The 23,109-nt window shown below is 36.7% G+C and overlaps 1 protein-coding gene across 1 annotated transcript in view; it reads right to left on the bottom strand.

Annotated features, from left to right (window-relative positions):
* Nucleotides 1-910: 910 nt before the first annotated feature.
* LOC101898771 (uncharacterized) overlaps nucleotides 911-23,109 on the bottom strand; it is a 64,398-nt gene continuing 42,199 nt past the window's right edge. Inside the window, exons 3-4 of the mRNA XM_005179355.4 lie at nucleotides 2,583-3,093; nucleotides 911-2,520 (exon numbers count right to left, since the gene is read on the bottom strand). Coding sequence (XP_005179412.1) covers nucleotides 1,423-2,520; nucleotides 2,583-2,951 — 1,467 coding nt within the window. The 5' untranslated portion in view covers nucleotides 2,952-3,093 and the 3' untranslated portion in view covers nucleotides 911-1,422. The remainder of the gene's footprint in view (nucleotides 2,521-2,582; nucleotides 3,094-23,109) is intronic.

The raw sequence follows: 23,109 nt of genomic DNA, 5'->3' as shown, positions 1-23,109 counted from the left end.
TCCGATCAAAATTCCAAATAAAAGACTTCTTCCCTATTCTAAACTGCAACATCTTACAAAATTTCGTTTCGACCGGTCCATGGATGTAACTTTTAAAGCGACAGCAAATAATTGAGTTTGATTACAAATTATAATGGGCAGAAGGATGAAATGACGCACATAGTTCGTCAAGATCTGATAACCGGTATATTACATGGGCCGGTTGTTGCTAACATTATATGGATTCCTTCAATGTATTTGTTTACATACAACCATTGAAGGAAATCCTTTGTGTCCAGAAGAGTTATGTCGGCACCACTCTTGCCTTTTCATACGTGCTCATAAATTTTATAAATTGTTTCACACATTTGAGCATGATAAAAAAGTAAATTATTTAAATGGTTTTTGAGTTGGAGTAAAAAATCTGCTTCTGTTGTAATCTGCCGATATGTATATTTTTTTATGTTATATATGTTTTCATATTAATAATAAGGGTAGCGTTTGCGGAAATGCGAAGAGAGAAATTATTTTTTTTTAATATGAACTTTTTCTTCTTCTGGAGATAACCTTATATAAGTCTGTAGATCGCCTTATTGGCATATTGTTTAAATTGAAGTAAGTTAGTCACATTTTAATGTTTTTTTTTTCTCTTTTAAATGACAATCAGTATTAAGTGTAGCTATTTAAGGCAATAGAGAATTGAATGACAATTTACCAATTCCTAAAATTTTTCATTCATAATTGTATTGAAATAATTGATTGAAGCTAATGAAAAAAGTGTATTTAAATCAAAACTCTATTCGAAATGAAACCTAATTTAATGAAGGAAGTTCCAGAGTTCAATGTTTATGTCCCGATAATAGATCTCAAGCCAAGCAGTGGAAAAATAAAAAAAGGAAAATCAAACAAAATAAAACACACGGAAACAAAATTAAAGTATCTAAATAAGCATTTCGTTTTGTTTATTATCAGTTAGTGAAAAATAACATTAATTGTATTATTACTTTTGTCATATGTACAACTTAAAATGTATGTAAAAATAATATATTTTTAACCATCGACTGAAGCGACGTTTTGTTAAACAAAATGTACTGAAATTAACAGGAGAAAGAAACATTTCATCTCTCACTTTTTATCACAATTACGAATGAAAAATTTCTTTAATTGCTAGAAGCTGCTGCGGCTGCCGCCTCCCGACCCAGAGCCGGCCGAACCGTTACCGCTGTTGTGCAGCGCTGATTGTGGCACTAGAATTCGCGGCGAGGTTAGGGAACGTTTAGGGCCCACATGCTTCGTCATCGACACCACGGCTAATGCCAGCGACACTTCGGAAGTGGGCTTTCGATCCACGCTGATCAAGGGGAAATCATTTGCTTTGGAAGGAGTGTTGGTGGTGGAGGAGGGTGTTGTTGCGGAGGCATCCTTGTCGCTGTTGGGCAATTGTCACGCATATGACTGGGCCGTTTGTGGTATTATGTTGGGCGTGTACACCGAATTGCTAAGTACCGGATCAACCTTTTCAACGAGATTTTTTAGACGGCCTCTCAACTCCTCCAGACTTTTTGATTTTGCCTTGTTGATACGCTTGTACTTGACATCCTTCGGCTTGGTCACCGAACGGTGATTTGACATGACGCGGTTATAGTTCGTCATTGGATTCTGTGATTTGGGCTGGTCGTTGTTGAGCTCATCATCATCTTTGCTCATTGAGCGCTGCTGGTCTTCCATCGATTTTGCATTTCTTTGTAGCTGGGGCACCCGCATGCTCAGAGCGGTGGTGAAGCTTTCTTCGTTTTGGGAGGAGAGTGGCTGATCTTTGTCTTTGGTTGTGTCTTCGGGCCCGGTAATGGTAACGGTAGTCAGGGGAATTGTGGAACCATTGTTGTTGCAAGTTGTGGTGGAGTTGTTGCTTGGGGGCGTGACAATATCCATGGTGTCCAATTGACCCTCTGTTGAACTAGAACTCAAAGCCTTTTCGGATCTTTGTTTGAATTTGTCTCGTTTCTCGGCGACATCGGACGTGGGTTCCGGGTCTTCCTCAACGGAATAAACAGTCTCTAGGATTTCCGGTCGGCGTAAAAAGCAATTGTTACGTCTTACCACACCGTACTTATTCAGGCTCGTCTCAATGGCATCTGATATGGAGCGGGCTATTGTTATGCCATCACCCCCCGTGCTCGGAGCAGTACACGGCCCTCCACCACAGCCAGCCCCTGAACCTTTTCTGCGAATGCCGCCTATCAGTGTGACATTCGAGTCGGAGTCCATATCTTCGAGGACCACTGCAGAATCGGAATCATTCAGCGAATCCAATTCGGTGGCGTAGCTTGCATCGATCGTTTCGAGTCCATGATCGACCAAACGCGAAGAGAGTGTATCTATAATTTTCTGTTGCCTTTGTATCGTCATCTCTCGATGCTGTAAAAGACTTGAAATTTGCTTCTGTTTGCGTTTCAAGCGCGATTCCAGAAGCAGCAACTGTGAGGTTAAAGCATTCATTTGATCGCTCTTCTCTTTTTGATAGCGGTATTGTTGTTGTACCTGAAACGTGACATTAGAGAATGAGGTAGATGTTCGAGAAAATGAGAAAGGGGGACTATTACCTGCAGGGCGTAAGCCTTTCTCCATTTCATAATGTGTTCCGCTTGAAACCGGACCTTTGATCTCAGTTCCTCTATCATGGCCCTCGCCGTGTGCAAATCCTTCGGGTCCTGATTCATCATATTCAAACGCACATTATTCGTGTGCGTTGATACTGGAATCGGTGGGGGCCACTGAAATTCTAGAGGCGGCTGTGCGACCATATCCGTCGGTAGCGATCCCCGTGGTCCACCCTGATTTTTGGGCTTCGGAGTTGTGGGACCGGCCGAGGATGACGATCCCTTGGCCAGAGGATTGCTTTGGGGTTGTTTTTGTACACTGCACGCCATGGTAATGGTTTTGGCAAATTGTGAGGCACGAGCTGCATACATTTAGGCTCTCAGTAAACCAATGGTGGTCGCCTTGTGAAGTAATTAATGTTGTCTGAGCCAAGCTCTATCCAAGTTTCTGAACAATGTCAACTTTTGTGTTAGCATTGATAGCTGCCGTTTGTTCGATGGTTTTGTCGAAAGTCTAAAAACAAAAAGAAAAAAAAAAACAATTAAAATAAAAATTAATAGAAGTTTTAGTTATTCTCTTGTTGTAATTTTCGAGTGCTCATTTAGCATAATGGCAATGTGCAACTATACATGTCACATATATTAGAGAAAAAGTAACATATCCTCGCATTAGCATGTTTAAATAATGTTCATTACTCGTATATTGCATATTGGATTCGCCGTCATCATTTAATTCAGCTAATTTAAGAATTACACCCACATTAGGCCGTTAAGACCACCTAATATACATCTTACTTTAATGTTCTCCCTCCATTCAACGACTGTGTGCAGTGTGTGTTTTCATTAATAATAGATGCGAATTGTCGTGCCCAAATAAATTCTCATTGTCTATTCTAATGTAATGGTGGTCGGTCTCAGTTGGGCACACAAATTGTTGAAGCAACAGATAAATAACAAACAAAATAAGTAGTCCGAAAGGCAGCATGAAAACACCTAACAGCGAGTGATTCGAACCGAAAAAGTTTGTCGAAGCCATTTAGCTGCAAATGTGTATTTGTGCAAAAATATCCTGGTGTATTGTGTTGGCAGCACGGTCTTAGGGACCAGATTCCCTAAAATGATAAGAAACAAAGCAGCGGGGGTCACTGCGATTAGCTTGAACTTTGTGTTGTGAACTTTGACATGCTACTTAGGAATGTCACAAACTATTATTTTGCCATTTCGTATTGGTGGTGATAACTAGAGCTACGGTTTTCAGCAGAAATTCTTAATTTCTCTGATTGAGTAGTGGTGTCATTGCTGCTGAGAGTATAGTATGACAGATGGCGTTTTTCTACGGGAAAAATGTTGAATTCAAGTAATTTGTGTGTCAGCTTATGATAAATTTGCGACGTGTACTTATGTTAGAAGCATACCCAAATGCAGGTAGACATACTCACTTTTTAACAAATCTGCTTCATGTCATGATGTTCTTTAATGTGTTTTTAGTTTTTTTAGCCGATAATTGCATTATCAAATTCACCAACTATAAAAGAACCTAAATTCAGCCGGGTCGAACTTTTAATACCGTCCACCAATTGGAAGGAACTTTAAAATTAAAAAAATGTTTCGAAAAATACCGGCTACATGAAAATCGTTATATGGAGGATATATGGAGACAAGGACCTACACATGAATCTTTTTGTCATTGACTGTAGTACTGATTCCGAACTCAAAATTCGAATTTTGAAAAAATTCCGGTGTATAATGTCACCTTTATAATCAAAATATCGAATAAATGTAGGTACCGTTATATGTGGGTTATACGAAGGCTTGGACCTGCATAGACAATTTTCTGTCATTGGTTGTAGTATCCATTACGAACTTCAAATACGAAATTTGAAAACGTTGGCGAAATCATGAAATACAGAATCTTGGGAGGTACCGTTAACACATGTGCCTGCATAAGTATTTTTTTTAGGTTCTAGTACACATTTAGATCTTCAAATACGAAATTTGAAACAATTCCGGTGAATAAATCATAAAAATACAGAATCTTGGGAGGTACCGTTATATGGGGCCTATACAAAGACATGTGCCCGAAAAAAAGTGAATAATGTCTCTTAAATCATGAAAATAATGAATATTGGCAGGGGCTATAAGTTGTTAGGGGGTATCCATACTATATCCTCCATAGTATGGTAGAGGGTATAAAACCAGTGATAAATAGGACGAATGTAGGGTACGAGATTATGTTAACCCATACCACAAATATGTATCCTGTGACAAAAGTGTGTGTATTTTGGAGCTTGTTCTACATAAGACTTTATCCTTATCTGAAAACAATTACTATTAAATTTTACAGTGGCATTTCTGGACTTACATGATGTCTGTACTGCTTATCACTTATATCGGGTGAATATTACGAGTTTGAAGCGATTTAAATATTTAATCGACCAAAACATACACATAGACATATGTTAACTGATTTCAAGCAAATTTGCAGAAATATTTTTAGACTGTATGTGAATCCTCCTAAAAATGTGTATAGGATCGATTGGAACAAAATTGGAAGTCTTTTTTCTAGCCTTTATTTGAAAGAAGAATCCAATGTTCATCCTAATTGAATGAATGTAGAGTGGTATTTGGACAGTTTGCATTGCCAGGCGACAAGTTAACATAGTGATATGTGTGTGGGCACGTGCCTATCTAAGGGGAATGCAAACATTTCATAAAAATCTCAAAGGATATTAACACGATTAAAGTTGTGCTGCTGATATCGAATTAAAAGACCACGAATGTTAAGCTGCGTACGTGTAAGAGTTTGTTTATTTGTGTGGGAATGTTGTTCCATTTCTACTGTCAACATGCGTGTATTTATGTCCACACTCGAATAGATCTCTTTGAAGAAGCTGAAAAACCTTGCCCAGTGCAATATCAACGTACATATCCACCGACAAAGCCAACAAAGTAATCCTGTGTTAAAGTCATATACATCAGTCAGACAAATGCTAAAATGCCAACAAAGCAAAAAAGAGGTAGCAACAATTCAAAGGATAAACAAAGGAATTTTTAATTAATATTTGTTTTTGTTTCTGGCAAAATAACGATACAATATAAATCCTAAAATAACATTTGTTTTCAAACAGACAACTATGCAGCCATACATACGCATGTATGTATGTATGAACAATGTGTACACAGATTCCATCATACATTACAGCAAACACCCACAGCACAAACACCCACGTACATATTCATTGTAAATCCGTCTGGAAGTAACACGAAGAAGAAAATGGATTTCAGACACACTATTGATCGTTGAGTTTTCGAAATGCACCTTTCTCAATCGTAATATAAAAAAAGTAAAAAAGAAAAAACATTAGGTTCGGCCGGGCCGAACTTTAAATACCTTCCACCAGTAGCTAAAGAAAATATTTTTATTGAAAATTGTCTGCGTTTAAATTACATACATCAGTGGATCGGTTGAAAATGCATTTAAAGAAAATTGTTTTATGAGTCCATACCAAAATGGGAACCAGTACTACTATATGCTTTTTTATTTGTAGCAAATCTTAAATACCCAATTTGAAACAATTCAGTAGGTAAATTTGACCAGGATCATCAAAATACAGATAATCGGTGGCTGCCGTTATATCGAAATGGATAACGTTTTGACACCGGTTGTAGAACAAATTATGAACTACAAATACTAAATTTTACACAAACCCGTCAGAAAATGTTGCTTAAATCATCAAAATACCGAATATCCGAAGGTATCGTTATATGTGCGCTATATGAAAACGTGAACACTTACATATACACTGTTCTATTACCAGTCCATTACGGACTACAAATGCCAATTTTAAGACAAATTCTTGGAAAAATGTGACTAAAATCATCACCACGCTTGGGTGAGAACTCTCGAGGAGTACTTTGCAGCTTTTTACTTCCATCCCCGAATTTAAGCAAATTGAATGATCAGGAACAATTACCAAATATGGTTTCATACGTCTAAAAAGGCTCCTCGCAAAAAATTGTCGATAAAGGTACATCCTTTTTCCTTGACAAATTAATAAACTAAATTTACTACTTCGCTTCGTACTTTCAGAAAATAGTAGTTTGGCATTTTAACTATTTCAAGAATCGTTGAATCTTTAGATTTGGTGTTTTTCTAAATGTTTTTTTAGATTATTCTAACTAGAGTCCGTTTCTTTGCAAAATTTTTTCATCCAAATATGGGTTTACTTGATGACAAATATTGTTTATATAAGCGTTTTTGTAGACAACACAGAATTCAAAGAAAGGGATCAGCAATAAATTTTATTACGCACATCGTCTGAAATTGTTTTACAAACAAGGCAAAGGCGAAATAAATCTAAACAGATTTCACTTTGCATACACAAATGCTCGAGAAAGGCATGAATACCATTAGCATGTTCCGTTTTGTCCTCTCCCATAGCACCAGTTGCTAATTTTCTCACGTTTATCCGACGAAACGTGTGGCGTACACATTCTTCATACGCCACCGTGGACACATTCGAAATAAGCAACACACATTACCTATACGCCACCACGCTGATTCGCTTAAGGTCTGAGTTATTCGAACGCAATATCCCCATTTTCCAACTCTCTCCTTCTCCCTTTGTTGTGCTTCAAAAAAGGGCTACAGAAGGCAGACAGGCGTAGCGTTTACAAACACAACACAACCATCCAATATGTAATCCGAACTTAAATATTCATCAGCAAATATGCGTTTGGCATAAATAAACAAAATTCGGCTCATAAAACTGCAAACAACCGAAGGAGCACGCACAATGTAACTCATACGAATTACCTTCTTTGGCATGGCCTGTCGTAGCTGGCTGGAGTTTGCATCCTTTGAAATGGAGGGAATTCCAAGAGGACATTATTTGTTGTTTTTTTTTTTTCATATTTACCAACAATAACGGTTGTTGCTGCTGATGTTATGCGCAAGCAACGTAAATGGATTTTATGCACAAAAAAATACGATAATTGTTGCAGAGAATATTCAATAATACACGCACAAAAGGTGAACGGGGATATGTGGTACCCATACCCATATGAAGAAGAGAAATAAATTCTTAGTCTTTAATAAAAATACATGCATGGGGGAAATTTCAGATTCTGTAGGCAAATTAACATCGATAGAGGACCGATATAATTAAAGAAAAAGAGGGTGAGAAAATCAAACCCACTGGAAATGTTTGCATTATGCCAGGAAATAATCTGATTCGTGTTTCAAAGGCATATTTCTACCTGACATGACCACTGGAAAAGCATTATATTTTGTATTTTGGAGCTACTCAAACAGAGGTTATGGTATCTCCCCAAACATATTATTACTATATGATTTTTGGTAAGTCCATTTCAAGATAAGAAAAAAAACGAAGAGAGATATGAGGGTTTCATCTCTCTTCTTCCTGTTCAAAAGTACTTTTATGGCGGCAGCATTCTGTCTGTGATGACTTTTGTTGTTTTTCGTTTGGAGCCTCTTTGTCTGTCGTAGCCTGACTTTTATTGAATTTTCATTTCGTTCGTTTCGGTCATGGTTTCACAATATTGTTCTTCTTTGCTTTTCGTTCGTGTCGTCTTTAGAAGGGTCGACGATTTTAATGGCATGCCTTGCCTTGCTAGTTGTGGAAGGATGGTCTTTAGACTGTTTGCTGGGTAGACAGCAGGTGGTTGGGTTGAGGTCTGTTTATTTATCTGCTGCTTTATGACACCAGTGTGTCTGCGGAAAGGACATGAGCAGTCGATAACGAAAGACATTTGTACAAGCAACAAACTCTGAGTTAAAAGTTATGTCCTGCCAATAAAAGTTCCGTTCGGAATTCAAGGGAATGGTCAAGTGAAGTAAGTCTATGACTGGCGTTGTTTTCGGTTCAAAGTTTTCCAATAAGATCTAATACATGATACAAACAATTTTTGGCTTGCTCTTTCATGCTAAGTTTGTTTATTATGTTCTTTTTGTTCGTTGATATTTTTAATAGCGCGTTATTATCACAAAAGCAAACTTTGTTTTATTATTCTTTCTCAAAGTTAAGGAAGGTCCTGAGTGTTAGAATTTATTTAAAATAAAATTAATTATTCTTTATAATTTCGTCTAAGACCTCAGTTTTATATTCCAGTGCAAGATATACCCAAACATTGCTATTTTGTATTCGATGCCCCCAATAATGGCACGTCTTGAGTTGAAGATATGTTCTTACGCCAATCTTCAGCTGAGTTGTGCCCACACTCCCCTCGGTATGCATTATAAAAAAATTAATTTGTGAACTTTTAACTGCTTTACATCAACTCCAAGTTTGTGTGTTATAAGGCCCAACCAAACGTGAGGTCATTTAAAGGAAAGATAAATTGAGAGGTCCAACCCCATCTCTTCAATGCAATCTGAATCAAAACCTGTATAGTGACGTCCATTTTATTATTATTTTAATATTTTATTATTTTTATTATTTACGTTTCTAAATGGGCAGAATAATTTAACATACTTTGTAAATCAATATCCCAGTTGGTTCGTTATGTTCTTTGATTTTCCTTTTTAAAGCAGACCAAGGTGTCAGTACAATTAAAAAAAGAAAGGTCCGCATATAAACGAAGGATGGTGAGGCCTTCCAAAAGAATATTATTTCGTTTTCCAGGAAAGGAAATTGTGGTCTTGTCAGAAAATGCTATGAAACTACTTCATGGTAAGCCGTCCGATGGCCTACCTGATTAAAAAAACTTACAAGGTTTCATTTGGATTATAGAAAAGGAAACAAATATTGTGACTTCTGAGCATTTTTCCTTCGTCCCCCATACTAAAATCCCCAATCTCTTTGGCTATCACATGAAGCCTATTACAAAAGCCGTTTTTTCTTTGTGCTCAGGTTGAAATCTAGTTTATTACCTTTGGTTTATTAGCTTCATTCACTCATTCCAAGTCGTTATGGAGTTTCAAAAATGTGGGGCCAATGCGAGTGCTCTATATCATTGCGTCCCTATCCAACATTTTACACCTGGAACAACAATCAACGAATTATAATGCAAATTATTATTGTTTCAGGATTCCAAATTTGCTGAGACTTTATGCTACTTTGCATGCCAAAATATATACATAAAAAAATTATGCCGTAAACACATAAACAAAAGTGAAAAAAGTTAGACATTTCAAGCATTACAACATTTGTTGTTGTAACAATAATATGTGATTTGTACAAGGACGTAGAAATGGTGGTTCGTTTCGACTGTTGTCATGTGCTTTCCATTTGTAGCCATAAAAAAGAAGTGGACCCATCCCCAATAAATGTATGAATATTTAAATGCTCATAAATGAATTCAGATTTATAGAAGACGTACTCAGTCAACGGAATAAACGTAATCAGAGGCGTAACGACCTCGTAACAAAAAAATTGGGGGTGAGGCGAATGTATGATACCCTAAAGAGAGCGGAGCTTTCATTCGGAGCAATATAGAATTATTAGTTTGTATAGGGGTTTTGCTCTAGTATATCAGACGGCTTAAATTTATAATCCTATGGAACATAAGGGAGCAATGTATTAAACTGATTTGATTTCCACAACACATCCTTTTATTATTACTACCGGTAATGCAGAGGGCAGTTTTATTTTCGTTCAATTTTAATGGGTTATTCGGCACATACAGTTCCCAAGTTTATGCTCAATATATTCAAAACAGAAGTAATTTTTATTAACTTCTGATAGGAATTTTTTCGATAACCCGATTGCATGATAAATTTCCTTAAGATTATCCGACATGTTGAACATAAGTTCGGATGTGGACTATATTAGTCACTGGAAATTCCCTACGAACCCATTCTAAATGTCAAGTCATATTCTGGTTAACAAATAAACACAACTATTTATTAAATATTGCTAAACCCGGGGCGTTTTACCACCTTTTTTGATTTTATATGCATTCAAAATATTATATATAAATATTTTGTTGTTTTTAAATACAGCTGACCATGAGAAAAGCAGGACCGTGCCAAATTTAGTCCTCATACGCGTAGTGTTTGTCCTTGTGATTTAATTATTGTCATAGCAAATGCCAATATAATTTCACAAGTTAATCGATTTCAATATAATTTGGCAAACTCATTTTTGTACCAAATTCTGTCAAAGATTCTAAATTTCATTGATATGGCAGATATGTATTGTATTTGGTCCATCAAATATACGAAATCGGAAATATATATGTGAGCTATATTCAAACTTCAACCGATTTCAATATAATTACACATTCCAAATTTGAAGACCGATCAATAGATATGTGCATAAAAATCAAACATTTTTTGGAGATATCTCCGATTCTGATTCTTTATCTACAGTTTCAAGTTAAATTTTATAAGATTATATGGCCTATGTTCCTTTCAAACAATTAAACGTACAAACATTTTAGTGGAAGCCGATCAGAAATACATTTTATTTTCAATTATATTATTTGAAATATCCTACATGAGGTCGGCCAAGAAGACGATTTGACAATAAACTGTGTAGTCCAACTGTAGCGGTTTGACTCTTAACTGTCATCAGAGAAAACCAAATTCGGCAGTTCACCACTTTCGGCCAACCGAAGCAAGTCTTTAGCTCTTTTGAGTCTATTTTATTCCTGTTGCGGTGTAAGTTCTTGCACTTTTTGGAATTTCAATGGCATCACCCCGAGCTCATTTTTCAATATTTGCCGAATGGAATATTGCGATATGTGCAGCTCACGAGCCATTTTTCGGCCCCTGCGGCGCGTGTTTCGATCAAGTCACTTCTTTACTTTTCGAACCATTTCTGCTGATGTTGCTGTTTTCTTCCGTCCACTTCCTTGGCGTCGGGCTACGCTACCAGTATCACGGTAACGAGCGATGGTACGAGACACAAAAGATTTATTCACATTTAAATGCTGGAGTGCTCTAACGATAGTCGCTTTTGGTTTTCCAGCCAAATATAAAGAAATCACACTATCACCCTTGAATTCCATCACGAATTCCTTTTGTTTTGGAAAATTCTCACCAAAATGCTTTTGTACGCTTATAAACAATATAATAAGCTGTCACTGGAATAATTTTAACAGCTGTCGGACGAGTGGGTTAGAAATGACAGCAGTCTGAAGTTGGTTGTAGTTTTTTCATCTCACCCTGTATGTAGGCCGTGGAAATACTAAACAAAAATTTTGGAATATTTGTTTCCAGAATTACAAGTCAATATTGTTCGACATAGATTACAATGCAAATGCCAACATGGGAGATTTAACCTAATTTCTTTACAATATTTGTTTATTTTTTGGTCGTTCCTTTCCTCGTCCATAGAACTAATTATTAAATTTGAAACGCAATGAGAACATTTTCCACGGCAAACCAAAGGAGGCAGAACACGGTGTACTAAACGAACTCGCCGCCAGCCAGTCGTGCGGACTACCCATTACGAATGCGACTGATGTTTTCATTTTCTACTTTCCCCACGACTTGTTCAATTAACACGACGGCAGACGAAGCTGAAGGAGAAATTTAAATGATTCGCAACTGTCACTTGGTCCAATTTTAATGATGCCATCGTCAATTAACGATTGATTAGCCGGAATATATTTCGTTTGCAGCGATTGCTTGTACCGTTAAATGTTTTGGAAACAAATGTCGTCTGTTGTTGTTTGTGTTGTTAAAATTCGTTCCTAGTGTTTACAAACGCCATTAGATACGGTCACAGATTTACGGGATTTATTTTTATGTATTTTCAATTGTTGAGGTTAGTACGAAGACCCTCACCTCTCTTCTTCTTTCCATTTTTTTTTTGTTGGTCTTCTTGGTACATTTTCCAGTGATGGAAGCACATTTGTTCTGACGATTCTACCAAGCTGTTCGATCGAGAGTAGCCGTCATTAAATTTAATTTCTTGTTTGTTGCGTAGCAAAGTTTGGTGGCTGCTACATCTTTTGTTGTGCTAATGTCTGACCTTCTGTTACCTTTTGATGCTCAAAGATAAACAACGGCAACGCCACTCAGAGACTGGGAGATCAAGAGAGGTGGAGCCGTAGGTTAGTTAACCCAATGAATGTGGCTATGGTTAAAAAAGCGAGAACCAGTTTAACAATATTAACGAGTCTCATGGACTTCCCGCAAATATGAGCTTGGTCTCCGTTTGTTTTGTTTCAATTTCGGTTTGTTTTTGTTTTGTTTTCTCTATTCTATTCGTAGGTGATGGAGTTAATAGTTATAATGCTTGCTGAAACATGAACCGTTTAGACTGGCGTCATTCGCATGATCGGCAAACGTATCCAAATGCAATATGCGATGATTTCAATTAATTGTTGAATAATTTATGTTTGGCTGAACTACTTCCGCAATGCTAATGAATGCAGTAAGGTTTTTGTTAAATTCGGCTATTAACCTCACAAAATGTTATTATATTCAGATTTCTATATGATTCCTAGATACTACAATGTGCAATGATGTTTTTGACTACCTGGAGTCAATTGCTATTGAATGGAAGAATAAATAAAATGATCTGAAAAATGTCTAGAACCGCAGATTTAGTCACATCTAGGTTTTTACCCCCCAAAATGATAAATTATCACAGAATTTGAGAATAAATCCTATCTAAATCGTTTCGTCGAATCAACAATAGTACCGAGGCCATCTAGAGCATATTAACTGAATGACTACCTCCCATAATTCTAATTATTAAAATATTTGTTTGTGTATTTTTGGAGACATAGTTTTCTTGAAATTTATTCTCAACTTAAATATTCGCCGTGTTGTGAAGAGAAAATCCATGTCGTCACTACCACATGTACTTGTGTAGATAACATCACATAATCCTGAATATACGAGTATGTCCTACATTTGCCAGTACGCGGTCACATAAAAATCTGGCTACATCTTGTTTTGGTAATGAATTTCGTTTTGTTATTCCTCGCAACCTTTTTGTTCTCCGCCTGCAGTAGACCAGCTCTATTCTTTATAACGTGTTTTTTTTTTTGCGGAGCATTTGGCTTGTTCAGAAACCGCTATAAAATAAGAGAACTGGTGTTGTCAGTTGTTTTGTTGCTGTGGTCGTCGGTGAGCTTCTTGCAAAAACGACAATGCCACCACCAGCATCGACGGCTTGAACAATGCCAGGAGTGGTGGGAGCAGAGGCGCAAGAGAGTGGTTGCGACCCAGAGCCAGATACAACATTAACACAACATTTGCAACAAATTAAAGTATGACTTGGCTTCGGGCAACTTCCACATGTGGACTTGGCCTAAAACGTAAACACAAAACTAGTTGTCGGTCTGTTGGGGTCTGTTGTCGTCATCATGAACCTCGGCATCATCGGCATATTGATGTTGTCGTCATCATATGTTGGCATGTTGTTAGTAATGCCCGAGTTAGTGTGGCGGTTGTTGGTTTTGTTGTAATTTAATATTGCGCAATCAGTTCCATGCACATCTCATGTGTATCTTTGGTCGGTGTTGTTGTGGATGGCGTTGCGTTTTTCGTTTTTGAATTTGCAGCGGCCGGTTTCTGCTGCCGTTAACTTTGCCATTGGTGTTTACGTTGTAGACCTACTTTCCCATTAGGCGATAGTTGATGTTCTCAGTTTTTGTGCCAGGGATGGACACTTTTAATTTATTCCCCTTAGTCTTTTGTCTAAAGAGGTTAGATACATATGAGAGGATCGCCGTCGTAGCCGGAAGTGCCTTTCGAAACAATTTCGCTACAAAAAAAGGGTAGGGTAGTTTTATTTCATTATTCACTTTGTAGTCCGGAACCTTAACCAATAAAGACGTGATTGCTTGCAGTAAGCAGCAATCACAAATTTTTAAAAAAATAAATAAATTAACATTGAATTAATTGGCGCCCGAGAGCAGGGACCTGTTTTTAAACAGGTACTCGAAACCCGAAGAAAGGATTTCCGACAAAAGTCAAGCCTTCAGGTGGCGCCCCAGTAACTTAATTGTGAAAAGGACGTAACGTTATGTTACAGCCCCTAAAGCCCGCGACGCGGATCACTAGATTACGGTAGTTTACAAATAAAAATTTTAAAAAAGTGAAAGTAAAATAAAAACATTGATACAAGAATTGTGAAAAATGAAAAACTATTAAAGAAAATAAAAAAAACTCCTGAAAAATTAAAAAACAAAGTAAATTAAATTAAATAAAAAGTGAGAAATTAAAAAAAAAAAAATAAAATAAAAAAAAGTATCAAAATAAAGGAAATTTTAAAAAAGTGAAAGTAAAATAAAAACATTGATACAAGAATTGTGAAAAATGAAAAACTATTAAAGAAAATAAAAAAAAACTCCTGAAAAATTAAAAAACAAAGTAAATTAAATTAAATAAAAAGTGAGAATGTAAAAAAAAAATAAAAAAAAAGTATCAAAATAAATGATAATTACAAAATGAAAACTTAAAAAAAAAAAAAAAAAAAAAAAAAAAACTTGTGAAAACTTAAATGCAAAGTAAATTAAATGAAGTGAGAAATAAAAGAGAAACAATTGTGAGAAATTATAAAAAAAAAAAAAAAAAAAAGAGATAAAAAATAAAGCAATTTAAATGAATATAAATAAAAATAAAGTTAAGACAGAAATAAAAATTAAAATAAAAAAAATTGTTTGAACAATATTAAATATTTTAACAATTTATAAATAAAAGTGAAAAAAATCGGACACAACAAAACTTTGAAAACTTTGAAAGGACTAAGAAAAACGATCATCTCATCTCATCTCATCTCATCTCATCTGTACTAGAAGGATGCTACTCCAGACTCTAATGATGCTGCTATTGTAAGAATAACTTTAAGAATTCAAATTAAGAACAAATTTAGTTCCTAACATTTTATAGTTATAGTTATTTGTTACCTATGAAATTTTTTTTTTGTTCCCAATACTGATAAATAACGTAACTTTGATAGCTCCACCTTTCCTTTTGATAAAGAGAAAAAATGTTAGAATCAGTGGATGATATTGCCGCAAAATTAAATAGAATTACGATGAATCCATCTTCAAATAACATGGAGACTCAAACAAGGGCAAACACCCTTACATCAGGTAGTTCAGCACTCACGGACAGACAAAGAAATGAAATCACACGAATGATTACAAACCTTTTGGCTGGACGAGACGAAACGTTTGACGATGGTAGTGACATACCGGTAGGAACAGTCTCCTCGAGACTGGAGGAACTGGAGAAAGTTCCAGATATAGTGAAATCCTTGAGGGAATTTTCGGGAAAACCCGGAGAATTCAGCTCTTGGAGGAAATCAGTCGAAAGGGTGATTGATTTATACTCATCACTTCGTGGTACCGGGAAATACTACGCAATTTTGCATACAATTCGTACGAAAATTATAGGTGAGGCCGATACAGCTTTAGAATCCTATAGGACTCCATTGGATTGGGCCAAAATACGCAAATGTCTGATGGTGCACTACGCGGATAAACGAGATATAGGTACACTAGAGTACCAAATGAATGTTTTGTGTCAGGGGCACAGAGGTGTCACAGAGTTCTATCAGGACGTCTATCAAACACTATCTCTAATTTTGGATAAGGTTTCCTGCCTGGAATTGGACGACGGTAGTCTCAGAGCCATGACGAATACATATCGAGAGAAGGCACTTGATACCTTCATAAGAGGCCTGAACGGCGACCTTCCTAGGCTGCTCAGTGTCAAGGGTCCTACATCTCTACCAGAGGCTCTACATCTTTGTTTGAAGCTAGACAATATGGCATTTCGGAGAGATTATGCCCAGAAGGGAGGCCATAGACAGGAACCATTGAGGATGTCAACTGGTTCGAAATTTTACCCAGAATTGGCAAATATTCCGACTCATAGGCCTAGAGTATCCCCAGCTTTTCCATTTCCGAACAATTTGAATATGCAGAATCAGCGTCCTCAGTTTGGGGGACAACCATTTGCTCATCGTCCTCAGCAATTCTTTCAACGAAATCAGATGGGAGGACACCAAATCACTCGTCCTTATACGGGAACCCAGAATTTTCCTCAGAACCAATTTAGGCAATTTCCCTCACAATTTTACAATAACCAGAGTAAGCCAGAACCCATGGATATTGACAGGTCAATACAAGTAAGACCCCAACAGAACCAGAATTTTAAAAGACCTGCCCAGTTTTCGGTACAGACTCCTATGAATAAGATTCAGCGTAATTTTCATGTAAACGTGGATAATCAATACCCAGATATTGAGAATCAATCCCCAAATATCGACGATTACCGAGACAACAGTGACTATCAGCCAGTAGACGAAAATGACACAGGGAATTACGGACAACAGGATATAATACCGGACGATTACCAGGAACGTAACCCCGATGACATTCCAGCCAACTTCATAGATATGAATTTTTTAGATTAAACTGTTCCTCGTTGCCATACTTTCAAGTCAAAACGAGGGACGGGAAGACATTAGACTTTTTATTGGATACAGGAAGCAGTAAAAATTATATAAGACCAACTTTGGTCCTGAGACCCAAGTTGAATGACAATAGGTTTAGCGTAAAATCTGTAGGCGGCGATGTGGAAGTTTCACACCACACTCTTCTTAACATGTTCGGCGTCAATGACGTCCCACTAAAATTCTTCCTTCTACCTGGTTTGGTATCTTTCGACGGGATTTTGGGGAATGACAGCTTGAAGGAATTATCGGCAGTAATTCATACTTCCGAAGATTATTTCCAAGTAAGAGGTGGCAAGAAAATTGCCATTAGACAGAGAATATCCCAGAATGTTAATAGTCTGGAGCTGGAGGCTGATCATCTATCATTAAGTCAGAGGAGTTCTCTCAATAATATTGCAAGGCAGCACCGGAACCTGTTCTCAGATCCGGATGAGAGATTAACATACACCTCTGTTGTGGTTGGAGAAATCCGAACTGAAAACGAATCTCCAATCTATACGCGAAGTTATCCTTACCCAATGGCATTAAAAGATGTCGTGGAGGAAGAGATTCGTCGTCTCCTTCGGGATGGCATCATAAGACCATCCAGATCCCCGTACAACTCCCCTATTTGGGTAGTGCCCAAAAAGGAGGACAGTTCTGGTCGGAAAAAATATCGTTTGGTCGTTGACTTTAGAAAGCTCAACGCCGTCACCATACCGGATAAATATCCGATTCCCGAGGTGACGGAAGTCCTATCTAACCTAGGGGGGAATCAATATTTTACGGTCATTGATCTTAAAAGCGGTTTCCATCAAATACCCCTACGGGAGGAGGATAGACAGAAAACCGCATTCTCAATCAACAATGGCAAGTACGAGTTCACGAGACTGCCATTTGGCCTGAGGAACGCGCCAGCAATATTTCAGCGAACGCTGGACGATATACTCAGAGAATTGATTGGAAAAATCTGTTTTGTTTACATCGATGATATTATCATCTTTGGCAAGGACGAGAAGTCACACGCCGAGAACATAAAGAAAGTTTTCCAAACACTAGAGTCCGCTAATATGAAGATCCAGTTGGACAAGTGTTCATTCTTTAAACAAGAAGTGGAATTTTGGGATTTATTGTGTCGAGGGATGGTATAAAAACCAACCCAAAGAAAGTGGAAGCCATTCTTAATTTCCCGATTCCTAAGACACTTAAGGAACTTCGTTCTTTCCTTGGCCTCTCGGGCTACTATCGAAGGTTCGTAAGGGGATATGCCGATGTAGCAAAGCCGCTAACATCGCTCCTCAGAGGGGAGGAAGGCAGAATTCCAAAGACAGCTTCCAGTCAAATTCCGGTGACATTAGATGTTTCCGCCGTAGAAGCTTTCAACGAGCTAAGAAATGCATTGGTTTCAAACGATGTGATACTTGCGTATCCAGATTTCAGAGAAGATTTTGACCTAACGACGGATGCCTCCAGTGTCGCTCTTGGAGCAGTGTTGAGTCAAAAGGGAAGACCAATTGCATTCATTTCAAGAACTCTGGATGAAACAGAGGAGCATTACGCCACAAATGAGAGGGAAATGTTGGCCATCATATGGGCCCTCACTACCTTGAGGAATTATCTATACGGATCGAAGAAAGTTATAATTTATACCGACCACCAACCCCTCACTTACGCCATTAGTAACAAAAATAGCAATGTGAAGATGAAACGCTGGAAATGTACTCTGGAGGAATATAATTACGAATTGCGGTACAAACCCGGAAGACAGAATGTCGTAGCAGATGCTCTGTCTAGAACGGTACAGAAGGACAATAATGCTATTACTCCGATTAATTCACTGACTCCCACACAGCATAGTGCGGAGAGCTCACCAGAGACCCTTATACCCAGTGTTGAGTCACCCATTAATGTTTTCAAGAATCAGCTTCTCATAAGTGTGGATGACACATCAACGTACCAGTTCAATGTTGTTTTCCCAAGCATCCACCGACACACAATTACTGAACCACATTATGACGAACGAAAACTTCAAACAATCTTGAAGAGGTATTTGAACCCGTCTGTAATTAACGGAATCAAGGCACCCGAACAAATAATGGGAAAAATTCAGAACATTTATCCACTCCATTTTAGCCAGTACAAATGCAGGTTTACTCAGAAGGTAGTAGAAGATATATTATCAGAAAATGACCAGGAAAGAATAATTATTGATACCCACAATAGAGCCCATAGGAACGACAGAGAGAACAAAACACAGATTTTGGAAAATTATTATTTTCCGGGGATGTCGGGAAAAATAAAGCGAATTATAAAACTGTGGACGACGTGTAAGAAAAACAAATACGAGAGACATCCCAATGAACCTTACCTTTGTGAGACGCCTATTCCAAATTACCCAGGTCATACTATTCATATTGATATATTCTCTACAGATAGGAAATTAGTTCTGACCTCCATTGACAAATTCTCAAAGTACGTTAAAGTGAAAATACTAGACGGAAGATCTACTGAGGCTATTAGAAGACCACTGAGGGAATTATTATTCTCTTACGGAGTTCCGAAGAATGTGGTAATGGACAACGAACCGTCTCTAAATTCCAGTTCGATATTATTCATGATGAAGGACGAATTAGGAATAAATATTTTTACGACCCCATCCTACAGGAGCGAGGCTAACGGACAGATAGAACGCTTTCATTCTACCCTCGCTGAGATAATGAGATGTTTGAAAGGTGATGGAACATCCAGGAATTTTGAGGAATTACTGGAGAGGGCTGTTAATGAATACAATCACTCGATTCACTCCACGGTGAATAGAAGACCTGTTGATTTGTATTTTGGACGCACAATTGACTTTTCTCCACAAGACATAGAGACTACCAGACGGAATATTGTTGACAAACTCAGACAGAAACAGGCCAACGACTTGACGTATCATAACAAAAAGAAACGACCAGTTAAGGATTATATTCCCGGACAATTAATTTATGTAAGCAACAACAAAAGGTTAGGAACGAAACTAAGCGACCGTTACAAAGAGGAAATAGTTAAGGAAAACCGGAATACCACCGTTTTGACCGAAAGCGGAAGGGCGATTCACAAAAGCCATATTAGAAATTAATAAAATCCTAAATTTTACAGATTGTTTCCTGGAAACACCCTGGCTGACTTCAGCATCCTCGACTACTCGAACGCAAGACTCATTTCAATTCATAATGGAATAGCAAGGAAACAGAACGGGACATTTAAAGTAATTCATTCAATAGATCTTGAACAGTATGAAAACCTCACTCGTGAAACCGAACACATTCTAGACAAATTCGTGAACCTAGACCATCCTCTCCGTCCATTTATGAAGCAACAATTAATTGACATCAATGGACTATTAGACCGTCTGATGCCGCACAGAGAGAAAAGATCGATAGACTTCATAGGAAGTGCTTGGAAGTGGATTGCAGGCAGTCCAGATAGTCATGATTTTCAGATCCTAGAACAGAAAATTGGCAATATTTTGGAAAATAACAATAGACAGCTGATAATAAACCAATTAATTTCGGAAAGAATAACTGAAATAATTAATAAGACGAATGAAATAATAAAAAGGGAAGGGTGGAACGATGAAGTAGTATTCAAAATCGAAAGAAAACTTAATTTTATTGAAAAAGAGTTACAAAACGTAGAGTTTGCAATACAGTGGGCTAAAGCTAATATCGTCAATTCATTTCTGCTTTCTAAAATCGAAATCGATCAAATAAACACTGTTTTTGAAAAATATAATATTCCTACTTATTCGATAGATGAACTATTAACTTTTGGATCCGTAAAAATTGTTACAAATAAACGAGAAATTTTGTACATCCTTAGTATCCCTGTAACTCTAGAAGAAGTTTGTAAAGTATATTTCATAAAACCTATAAAAACTGGAGATGTAATTGATAAAATTGAATTTTGGAATGTAATAAAGTATTATTTGGAATAAAAACAGAATGTAAAAGTAATTACGACATAACAATTTGTAATAGAGATAAGCTTATTTCATTAAGAAATGATAATTGTATAACTAATTTGTTCAAAAGTAGAGTAGGGAAATGCACCCAAATAAACAACGAACACATACCAACAATTGAAGAGATCGGATCGGACTTGCTCTTGCTGAACCAATATCAAGGCGCTATCAGTGTAGACAACGAGCAGATTTTTTTAAACGGGACTTATCTCATCAAACATTTCAACGTCACTATAAGAATCGATGGCCACAGTTACAGTTCAAGAGGAATAAGTGCCAATAAACCTCTTCCCGCCTTTTTGCAACCAAAAGGTCCAAAAGACAAATTAGAAGAAGTAATATCATTGGAGCTGCTTAAACAGTTGAACGTAAAGAACATCGAACGAATACGATCTATGGAAACCAAAGGTACCTTAGCAGTCGGCATCGGTTGTGTTTCTGCAATAATCCTTACAACTATAACAATAATATCACTGAGAAGAAAATATGCAAAAAACTCCGAAAATAATAATCTGAAAATCGAAGATGCCCCAGGAGATGAAATAGAGATTGCGGAAGTAAATTTACCTACAACTTCGAAAGAAACTAAAACATCCAGCATTTACAATATTCATTCATTTTGAACAATCGGGACGATTGTATTTAAGAGGGGGGGAGTTAACACCAGACATATTCAAATTCAACATTAGCAACCCAAAGAATTCATCAACCAAAGTATAAGCGTGTCATTTTGCTGACACTGCAGTTCCCACCGAAACACTGACAACAACATCCAACAGGCAGACAGCAACATTCCATCGCCAACACGAGCAGGTGTCCAGTATCATCTGGGTGCATGAATCCAAAGTATAAGTTAGGGTAGTTTTATTTCATTATTCACTTTGTAGTCCGGAACCTTAACCAATAAAGACGTGATTGCTTGCAGTAAACAGCAATCACAAATTTTTAAAAAAATAAATAAATTAACATTGAATTAATTTATATATATATATATATATATATATATATATATATATATATATATATATATATATATATATATATATTTTTTTTTTTTTTTTTTTTAAAGAAAATTGCCTAAAAATATCCAATCCTTTTATGGTAGGGGACTAAAAAAGACCAGTGTTTTCCGAAGCGGGTAATTGTCTGTAGTTTATCAGGTTTCCCTGGAAGTGGTTATTTATTTTACTAAACTCGAATTGCATTACAATTAGTACGTGTTTTTATTAAACATTTTAAGTAACTCATTGTCAAATTTGATATCAAAACAATTTGAGCTGTATAATTTGAGGTAGTCTTTGGAATAATGTATTCCTTCCAATTAATCATTCTCAAGTATTCTTCTAATTTTAATTTTTCTTAAGTTTGACCTAACTTGAAATTCGTTCCAAATTTGCAATGATTTTTTGTACGAATTTAGACAAAATTCGAATCCATACGTTTCATTCAAAACTTAGAAAGTTTAACTGCCTAAACTCGGATTCTAAAGATTGTTTATCAGTTTCTAAAATAAAAGTGTGGCAACGTTCAATTCCGTATTAAAATAGGAAACAATTGGTGTTGATCGTTCAAATAAAAAAAATTGAGGCAAAAGTCGGAATATCTGAATTTTCCATTTTTAAAGTGAAAAATCGTCAAGAAGCCCATAAATCGGTAAAAATGGCAGCCCTGACCACGGAGTAAAACTAGATACACTAACGTTTTTTCTCGTAAAAAGTTGCAAAAGTGGTAATAGTAGATCCTTGCGCGTTTTGGAACTTTGCACAGAACTGTGTTTTTGTTTTCGCACAGGTTTTTAATACCCCGAAATATTGCCTGATTGGATTTTATTCCTGGGTGTGTGCAATTACTGTTCCAGTAGCAATAACAGCTGCTACTAATGTTTCACTTCATAACTATAATTTCCAATATCCATAAAATATTTTAGAAATTATTTCGAATGAAATATAATGGAAATTCTCAATAGTATGTATATTTCAAAGCGTGTATTGTATTGAAAATAGCATGAAAGCCAAATTCAGACAAATAATGTTTGCACTATTTTTATCAAAAAAAAAAAAACGAACAAAAAAAAAAAAAGATCGACTCCGACTCCACAGCCCTGGGTTGGGATTTAAAGTGCAGCTTCTGGCTTTTGCATTGTAGCCAGCGTCGT

The sequence above is a fragment of the Musca domestica genome, unplaced genomic scaffold, assembly GCF_030504385.1.
Source record: "Musca domestica strain aabys unplaced genomic scaffold, Musca_domestica.polishedcontigs.V.1.1 32, whole genome shotgun sequence".
Classification (NCBI taxonomy): Eukaryota; Metazoa; Arthropoda; class Insecta; order Diptera; family Muscidae; genus Musca; species Musca domestica.
The sequence above is the reverse complement of the archived record's forward strand: the minus strand, read 5'-3'. Positions and strand labels throughout refer to the sequence as shown.